General features: G+C 32.7%; 1 protein-coding gene across 1 annotated transcript; it reads left to right on the top strand.

Moving 5' to 3' along the window:
• The first annotated feature begins 3,906 nt into the window (after positions 1–3,906).
• On the top strand, positions 3,907–9,880 carry ATP5 (delta subunit of Mt ATP synthase). The gene is made up of 6 exons (XM_085751321.1): positions 3,907–4,086; positions 4,790–4,840; positions 5,022–5,265; positions 8,596–8,708; positions 9,344–9,430; positions 9,609–9,880. Exons 1-6 carry the CDS (start codon positions 3,973–3,975, stop codon positions 9,732–9,734), a joined length of 735 nt encoding a protein of 244 aa, XP_085607447.1. The 5' UTR covers positions 3,907–3,972; the 3' UTR covers positions 9,735–9,880.
• The last annotated feature ends 625 nt before the right edge of the window (positions 9,881–10,505 follow it).

Raw genomic sequence — 10,505 nt, forward strand, 5'->3', positions numbered from 1 at the left:
TAATATTTGTTCAAGTGTACAGGACCACAATTAAAAAGTTACATCATTAATTGGTTCTGAATGAGCAAATAAAGAGCAAAAGAAAATGAAGCTTAGACGCTTCTGAAGGCAATACGCTCCTGAAGACGGAAAGCGCTCCTGAAGTCAAGCTGCTCCTGAAGAGAGTAAAGCGCTCCTGAAGAAATGGTGCTCCTGAAGATTACTGCTTCTGAAGACAAGAGGTCCAGAAGCCACATCATCAGAAGCTAAGTTATCAGAAGATGCGTTATCAGAAGCTGCCTCATCAGAAGTCATTTCACCAGAAGCTGAATATCAACTGGATTTGCAAAAGATTCAAGGATTGAAGAATCATCACTGCAAAAGCTGTCTATTGGATTCAAAAACACAACAAAAGATTAGTGGAATCTTGCAACGGTCATTTCAAAGGTATTTGAAGGCATGTGCTTGCAATTTTGGACGAAAGCGTTGACATTGTACTTTGTACGAACTGTACAACCACCTTCTCCACTACTCTGTTTTGTGTCCACACTACAAGACAAGAAAACAGCTCCAGAATACGGCTTCGCTTGCATAGATGTTCCTTTGGATAAGGAATGGATTTCAAATTGGTTCTTCATAGGACAACAACCAAATCAGGCAAAAGATCATTGGTGAAAGATCAAGCTTCAACAACGACTCTTTGATGTGCTGGCAATTTCACAACGTCTCTTTCACACCTCTATATAAAGGAGTGAAGACTTAGAGTTTTGGGAATGCTGAACGAAAGACTCACAACATTATTACAAGTGCCAAACCTCTGCTGAAATTGTTCTGCATTCACTTAGAATTTCTGTGTCTCAAAGTTTCATTTTAGAAATTCCTAAGTCATTGAGTCTGTATCTGATTTGTATTGTGAGCACCTCTGATTGTATATCAAGTGTTCAACCTTAAACAATTTTCTGTGTAATCTTGTTTAGTTAGAAGTCTCTTGCAGTTGTGCTTGAGCAGGAAGTCTCTTGATTGTGTTCTTGAGCAAAGGAAGTCTCTTGCTTGTGTGCTTGAGCAAAGGAAGTCTCTTGCTTGTGTGCTTGAGCAATTGTAATCAGATATTACTCTTAGTGAAATCTCCTTGGAAGTGCAAGGGGGACTGGACTACTTCCGGATTGTGGAAGGAACCAGTATAATTGCTTTGTGTCGTTCTTCTTCTCTCTCTCTCTCTCTCTCTCTCTCTCTCTCTCTCTCTCTCTCTCTCTCTGTTTTATTCCGCTGCATTTAGATTCTGATTACCACTTCAGAAGTTGTCTCACTTAGCTTCTGACCTGTGTGTTCAGTTTTTAGGAGAAACGAAGAATTTTTCAAAACACAATTCAACCCCCCTTCTTGTGTTTTTCTCACCTTCATAGTCAAACCAAAATCAAAACTAAAACATATAAAGATGATATAAGGTTGATTTTGTGGTTAAGGTGTCAGAGTTAAGAGTGAAATGATAAGAGGATTAAGTCAGAAGGCTTAAATGCAATTTTGATCCTTCATATTTCATAATTGTTCAATTTTTGTCACATTAGTATATTTCAGTCATAAGGTCAACGAGGATTGACAAATGTAAAATGGGGTAAATCTTGAGATCCATCTATGACTCTAGAATTATAGAGTTTCAAATTCAAGAATAAAATTAAAATCATACTATCTCTCTGTCCCTAAATATAAGACTCTTTTGATAAAATTACTGGAATTAAGAAAGTTGATAATCATATTAAATTTTGTTTGTAATTATTATTGTTTTCACAATGTTATCCCTTCGAAAGAGAGTTAGTTTATGTTTTCAAGAATAAATAGGGGTATGATGGTAAAAAATAATTAATTTAGTAGGAAATACCAGAAGGGTCTCATAAAAAACAAACAAATTTTTTCTTTTCAAAATAGTCTTATAATTAGGGACAAAGACCGTAATAGAATTTAGAGGGAACAATATGAATAAACCAATTGAAAAATAGTATAACAAAGTTACAAACTAATCAGATGACATATTTAATTTACAAAAATGCTAACATATGTCATTAGAACATAAACTCATGTACTCCCTCCGGTCACTGTTATAAGCAAAAATCAACTTTTTAGGTTCATTCATTAAATGATGTATTTGGTTTATATTATAGACCAAATACATCATTTAATGAATGAACTTAAAAAGTTGATTTTTGCTTATAATAGTGACCGGAGGAAGTATTAATGATGAAAAATTTGTATTGGAAATTGTACATTACATTTTTCAAAGAGTTCAACACATAATTACTACTCCCTCCGTTTCAAAATACATGTCCAAGTCAACCACTTCACATATGCCAATGTACAATTTTGACCGTTAATATCTTTAATTATCTAAAGTAAAAAATTATAAAAATTAAATATTTTGAAAATATTTGTCGAGACAAATCAAACAACATCTTACATGCTAATATTTGTATTTATACATTAGTTAAAAAGTATGGTCAAAGTAAGTCAAGTGAATAGTGCACATTGCAAAAATTGGACATGTATTTTGAAACGGATGGAGTATTTGGGAATTCTTCAATTATGATGTAATGACAATGCAAATTTTAGTGGGCTAGTTTGTCTTTTTTTTTTAAAAATGGCAATGCAAAACTTATTACATTAACATTCAAATGAAGGTTGGCATATAAATCTCAAGCTATGGCAAGATGTCACTAAAACAGTTGCACTTGCACATGTTGGTCGTGCTTTGCATTTGATTGAGAGCTTGAGCTTAGCTATCACCCCTCTTCAGACAACAAACGCTTTGCATTTACCTTGACAGATTGGTAATGTTGCTTCAAATCGGGTGCAATGAGTGTCACTCTCCTCATAACACACATAGTCGCATGGTTACCTCATATATGAATGATGATCTTCGTTGGAAAAAGCCACAATGGGGTAGATTTAAATGTAATATTGATGCCTCTTTTTCGTAACAAATTCAATAGAACAGAAATAAATATTTGCATTCGTGACGACGAAGGTTTCTTTGTGTTTGCCAAGATGGTCTTGATTACCCCTATGTGTTTTGTCCTGGTGGGGGAAGCCTTTGGCCTTTTCTATGCTCTAGAATGGTTGACTATTGAGTGACGTGGGTTTCGATAATGTAGATTTCACTTTGGATTTCAAGATAACTACAAATGCCTTCAATAATCATCGTGTTGGTGTCACGAAGTTTGCTCATGTTCTCTATGCTTATAGAGGTCTTTTTACCACAAAGTGGGAATAGATTGTCTCCTGTGAGAATGTCTCCAGTTTTCTTCAGTGTCAAATCTAAGTCATTAAACATCTTCTCTCTCTTGATTTTAACATTTATTAACATTCAATTTCTTAAATGCATTTAATTTTCAATGGGTAGGATTTCACTGGACCCTCCAGTCACTGGAGAGGATCCATTCCCCCACAAAGTTTACTAACTTTAAGGTCAAGTTCAATCGACGACAAACAAATGAGACAACTCACAATCTATGGGGTAGCCGCATTATTAGATAGTCCCGCTATTTACACTAATGTACTTTGTTGTATTGAACAAATTATTATTAATGAAACACTATAAACATCTTTCTTTCAAAAAATGAAGGTTGTCATAATTACTAAGAAGTTGATTTATTTGTAAAATCGTGTGTTCAACTTCTGTTGTCAATGTGAGAATCTCTTTGATGAATGATCCATTAAGTTGTGAAAATTAAACTCTTGAAAGATTATGTAATTTTTTTTTCTTTCATAAAAAATGTATTTTTTTTAAAGGAATGATTATGTAATTTTGTTTATATTTTTTTATAATTTTTTTTCTTTCTTTGGGTACAAATTGGAATAAAAGATGTAAAATACTTATTTACCCTTCACATCTTCAAGTTTCAACTTCATCTTACATCTTCAAACACTTTCATTTTCACTCTCCCAAACACAGAAAACGCAGAATCTTCACAAAACAGAAAATTAGGGTTTCGAATCGCTGTAATGGCACTGTACGGCCGAGTCAAATCAGGGATCTCTCTTTGCAACAAATTGGGGCTTCTTTCTTCTCAGAGATCCACTCTTCAACGCTCTCTCATTGCTCCTTCCATTTCTCAGGTCAATAATCCCTTTTCAATTTCAATTTCTCATTCAACGCTATCGATTATCCTTTGATTTTTTTGATTCAATTCGTTAAATCAATGTTTGTTATACTCGTAGATCGTTTAAGCTTTGAAATTTGCAATTTTTTGACCTTTTGATCAAATGGGTCAGATTTAGAATTTGATTTTGATTTTTATGAGTGGTTTTTTGAGAAATGACCTAATGTATTAAATTGGCGATCCAGTTTTTGCTGGGAAAATTTACATTTTTTTCAACTTATTGATCAAATGGGTTAGATTTAGAACTTGTATTTTCTGGAAAAATTAAATTTCTTATTACCGATTTTTCTGTGTGGTTGTTTGAGAAATGACCCCTTTTATGCATAGGAAGGTTTATATTGGTGATCCATTTTTGTTGGAAAATGTTTTCTCTCCGATGCATCTTTACTTTTTTACCTCCATTTTTATGCGTGGTTGTGTGTGAAATGGCCCTTTTTACTTATATAACATATTAACTTGGTCATGTGTTTAAGTTAAAAAGATGTTTCTACCATTTGTAGTGTTTTGTTATTGTTGTTGTTGTTGCACTTGGACGTGTGAAGTGTATGAACTTGCATTATCATAATGTGTTGTCTGCATCATATTTCAGCTTTTTATGTTGTTGGATGCAATTATTTCAGGGTAATAATGTGTTTCATTTTCATCTCATGCTTGTGCAGGCCACCAGAAATTATGCTGACGTGCCGGGGGCAAGGGAAGCCAAGATTAAGGTAATCAAATATATTGGTCTTGAATTGTGCATTTTTTCTATGAACAATTATATTTTTTCCTTCTGGTTCAATAGTTGTTTATTGATTTTTTAATTTTTGTTTGTTAATTATGTTTTACCATTTAGTTCTTTTTATTGGATTGATTTTTATTGGTCTTGTTGTTTTTTAATTGTTGTTTTAGGTCCCTATCGCTATGTTTGGAGGTTCAGGAAACTATGCTTCTGCTTTGTATATTGCGGCAGTGAAAGCTAATGCAGTTGAAAAGGTTGATGCCGAGCTTCTTCAGTTCGTTGAAATGGTAAAAGGTAGTAAGATAACTTCACAGTTCATTAAGGACATATCTGTAAAAAAGGATGTCAGATTAAAAACCATCGAGGATATTGCCTGCAAAGCCAAGTTTTCTGAAACTACAAAGAACTTCCTTGGTAAGATAGGTTTTTACTTATTATGGTATTGTTTTAATTAGATTATTGTTTCAATTATGTTGCTAATGTAAGTTAAAACTTGAAATATTTTAATTTTTATGATTTTAGTATGTGCTTGGGTTAGAGAAATTGTTACATTTTAGTTTTCTTTAATGCAAAAAGAAACTGCACGTCAATGATGTAAGCATCTACATTCACTTTCTGATGCAATAGAGAGATCTAATGTTAATTACAAACTTCTTACACTGGGTTTTATTTTCCGTAGAAAAAATATTTATGCTCACAATTCAAAGGTATAAGTGTATATTATGGAATGGGGTGGGATGAGTAGAGTGTTTTCAAAGATTGATTAGATGGCTTTATTGCATTTTGAGCCTCTTAGGTTTATTGTTTCTTGCACAACAAAATGATCCTTTAAACAAGTTTCAGGAAATTTATGTTTTAATTGGTGCCCTTCAGGAATGCTAATAATCTGTAAAATATTGATTTAGTTATTAACTTATTATTCTAACTTGGAACTGGAATAATAGCCTTTTCTGGGTTGATTTCTAGTCACAAATATGACACAAACCTCAATCTAAAGTGGCAAGTTACCTGTTCTGATATGTAATCCACTGGAATGATACATGTGAATTTCCTGCTGTCTCATCAATCCTTAAATGGATGTGAATGATTTTTTCCCTCATAGCCTCTATCACATAGCATTGTCCTACATTTGTCTGTATCCATTTTTTAATTTTCTATTCATTTATATCTTTATTTGGTCATGTTATGTGAGTACATTAGAATTATTGGTCACATATTTCACTGGGTTATCTGTATTTCTTCAATTTACTGTCCTTATCACCCATTTACCTCAAATGTTGATAGAATTTATTTCCAATTTTAATATCAACTAAATTAAGAATATAAAATTCCGAAAAATATTCATTTTCAACAATTTTCTCCTGTTCATAAATGTTAATTTGTTTTTCTTTCAGCTGTCTAGCACTTGCTATAGATATACTGTTACTTGAAGTTGGAGCTCTTTTTAAATTTATTTTACCATCTAGTCTAGTACCATTAACTAATTCAATCCATTGATGCATTACATAAAAATGAAAAGGAGCTCTTTAAATATAATTTAGGCCAAATACCATTTTTGGTCCTTTAAGTTTGACAAGAATACCGGATTAGTCCTTTAAGTTTCAAATAGGTTCCTTAAGTTGTTAATTTAATGCACCTATTTGAAGTCTTTTAAGCTTAAAAGGGTAAAAATAGGTCCTTAAAAGGGTAACGATGTGATAAAACAACTTAAAGGACATATTTGAAACTTAAAAACTTACAGGACTAATCCGGTATTTTTGTCAAACTTAAAGGACCAAAAGAGGTATTTGGCCTATAATTTACCATCAAGTTTAGTAGCATTAAATAATTCAATTTCAATCCATTGATGCATTGCATAAAAATAGAAAGGGCTCCTGTTATAATGATAACAAATGTGGTGTCGCATATTGTAATCCTATAACACTGTTTGCAGTCATAGGACTCAACTGTGTGTATCAACGGGCTTCATATATTATGCTGGATTATGTATTCCTTAATCCGCAGATCAATAGTTGTGTTAGAACTTGCTGCATACAAGAATTCACATATGTGATGATTCAGACTTTTTTTTTTTTTGCACTTACTTAGAATTTATACATGTCATTCAATAATAATAATATAATGTTAGTCTACAGTATGTAATGTCATTGTATTTGGATGTTTTGTTCTCAGTTGTCTTGGAAGTTGGAACACTATTAGTCTCCCAGTTACACAATTATCGTTTAAGCAGGACTTAACTATTTCCCTAGTACAATAAAGTATTTTTGTGTTATAAGATATGAAAATATTCATATCTTATAAGATGTGAAAATATCTGATAACATCTTGATATATTATATTAATTATCTCATACACGGTCAGTTTAATCTTAGGGTATCTTTGACTATCTCCACAAATTACTTTTAGTATTTCTTGTTTTTATCATGATTTGTTTCCTTATTTAATTGGATTTGGAGTCTTGTATTAGTGTAAGCGTTTTTAGTATTTCTTGTTTTTATCATGATCTGTTTCCCTATTTAATTGGATTTGGAGTCTTGTATTAGTGTAAGGGTTAGTGTTTAATCTTTTTGTATGAAATCATAGTCATCAATAATATCCTGCCATATTCCTAGTTCTAAGACTTCATTCTCTCTCTTCCCTTGTGACGTAGAATCCTATAATATAACTTCAACATGTATCACATCGTCCCATCATGTGACTTATCCTGTTACTATTTTATTGGTAGTTCACCTAAGTCTGAAACCCCACTAAAATTTGAAATTCTATTTTCCTGTCAGTCGTTCACACACTTGGCCTTTTCTTTCTCTGAGTTTGAACAAGTTTTGTGTTTTGAAGCTCTCCACTGTCACACATCTGCCTTGTTTTGAAGCTTTCCTCCCGTGTCATCACATGTTCAAATTCTCTCATCTGCCTTGTCATCTTTTCGGATGCGTTCATATTTTTTCCTCACTTGTCATCTTTCTGGTGTGTTCAAACTCCCTCCTCCATTGTATTTTCTTTTTGGTTGTTCAGAATATCCAAGACTCGGTTTGTCATTGGATTCGTTTCACTTGTGGTTTTGCACCAGTTTTGTTTCAGTTGCTGTTTGATACTGGTATTGTCTCATTTGGGGTTTGACATTGGTTTTGTCTTTGTTGTGGCTTGGCTGCAGTTTTATCTTGGTTGCTGTTTGACACCATTGTCTCTGTTGCAGTTTTTTGTCAGTTTTTTCAATGGTTTTGTTTCAATTGAAGTTTGGCACTTTTCTTTTTCACAAATCTTGTCTGGCCAGCTTTTTTTTGTAGTTTCAATTTGGTCTTGACTGTTGTTCCAAATGTACCTGGCCCTGACAATCTTAAGCATCAAACTATATTATTTGGTTACTTTTCTCTTTCAAAGGGGCCCGCTAAGAGCTTAGTCACCTTTAGTTTAAGGTAATGCGTTAGAAGATATTAAAATATCTTGATATATCTTAGAGTACCTAAAACTATCTCATAGGATTAGTTCTTATCTTAGACTGTCTTGGACTATCTCTTAAGACCTGTTTCCATATTTCTGTTATTATTATGGTTTGTTTTTTAAAGAGGACTTTTTGTTTTGTATTAGCATAAACAGGGGTTAGTGTTTAGTATTTTTTTTAGAATATTTATCCATTTACATACATGAAATTATAGTATTGTATTAACCCAGTGTCTTTATTCTTTTTTTCCCTCTTTATTTAAAACCTATAACATCAATTTGCTGATTAGTTCTTTTGTTTTAAAGCTCTCCTTGCTGTGAATGGGAGGCTTAAACACGTAGAGCTCATTGCAAAGAGGTTTGCAGAGTTGGCAATGGCATACAAGGGAGAAGTGAAAGCAATTGTGACCACTGTTTTTGTAAGTTGTACTTGTTTGATGGCTAGCTTATTTATGAAATTAGTGCATCTTATCACATGTTTATACTCTATTAAATGCAGAAATTTGTTTAAAAAATTAATTTTTTGTAAAAGGACGATTACATTTGATATTATGATGTGAATCACTTTGGTTGACATAATACTTATCTTCAATTCTTTTATTATTAATAAAGAATTGGAGAGTCACTATTTCATGTATAATTTGTCAGAAATATTTCAATGAGTCCTTGTCTCAATCAATTATTCATTCAAAATAATCAATAGAAATTAAATTCAACTGATCTCTTTTCTACTATACCATACCTGGTGTATCCTCTCCCCTATTCTCATCATGTATCACATTCTTCGGTTTCCTAAACTACCATCCATGTATTGCTACATGCCAAGATTTACTCCTCTCCCTCTTAAGATATGCTCTATCACTATATATATAATGTGTATGTTTGTGTGGGTTATTGCTGTAAAACTTGTTTGCTGCATTTTTTTATTGTAAGATGTCTAAAAGCTCACATTCATTTCAATGCTTTCGTTATTTATTTAAGCATTGTCTTTTCATTAAATAGCAGAGTGAGTAATTTCTACATTACGTAACTTCCCATATTTTTTTTCTACCAGCCACTTCCCGCTGAGGAAGAGAACGCATTGAAGCAAACTGTTCAGGAAATGTTAGGTTCTGGGGCAAAAGTTAAGCTTGAACAGAAGGTATATTAACATGACATTTATATATGTAAACATGCCTAACTATCATTACAGTCAATTTTTTATTTTTTAACTCAAATCTAATCAAGATTAGCTCCTCTTATCCCATTATCACATTATATGTTGTATATTCACGTGCCTCTTCTAAGTTAAAGCTTTACACTTTGGTTTTGTATTTTAGATTGATCCAAGCATACTTGGTGGCATTGTCCTGGAATTCAGCCAAAAAGTCTTTGACATGTCTATAAGGACTAGGGCACAACAGATGGAAAGGATGCTCCGAGAACCGATAAATATTTCCGCCTAGAAGAACAATTTTCTCTTGACAGTCTGTGTCCTCATCGTTTGATGAAAGAAATGTTACATTATTGTTTATTATAAATTGTTTGAATATGGATTTGTATGGGATGGTAATATGCCATCATTTTGCAAATAAAAAGCAACTTTTTCCAACTTTGTGATACTGGTTGTTTCATGTGTCCGAATCTATTTCTATTTGTCCTTTTGAGGTCTTAACTGGCTCCTGTTTTCAGTTAATGTTGAGTTGATCAGTCTAAGGATTGCAAAATTTCAACATAGTTCAATATTTGTGATCACTTCTGGTTGTGTTAATGACAGTTTGACATCACGTTATCTAACCGAACATATAGTCATCATGTTATCCGACAGAACGTGCAGATTTCAAATTGCCCTCGATAAATATGCCATAAGGATGCCTTGTGCTTCGTTATTACAACGATTCATCATGGAGGATTGTGACCCCATGTATCTGTTCAGTATCAAACTATTGTGTTTGGCATAAAGGTTCATGGTGGGTGCCTTAATGGTTTTCGGAGAGACGATCATGCTTAGACAGAGTATCTTTTGTCGTTCTCTTAATTTTCACTATTTCTAAAGTTTAGATTATTTTGTTACATTAGAAGTTTTGGGTATAAATGTGATTTGGGGTGTATTTGTTTCAACTTAGAAAAATAAAAGATTATGTTGAAAAAATCTGAGATTTGTAAAAGTCACTTTCTTTTAACTTGTTTATGTGTTACCTCTTTGTTTTTAAGTCCATGTAAATAATATGTACTCT

Source organism: Medicago sativa, chromosome 3, assembly GCF_051527215.1.
Source record: "Medicago sativa cultivar Bolivia chromosome 3, Bolivia_mono, whole genome shotgun sequence".
Taxonomy (NCBI): domain Eukaryota; kingdom Viridiplantae; phylum Streptophyta; class Magnoliopsida; order Fabales; family Fabaceae; genus Medicago; species Medicago sativa.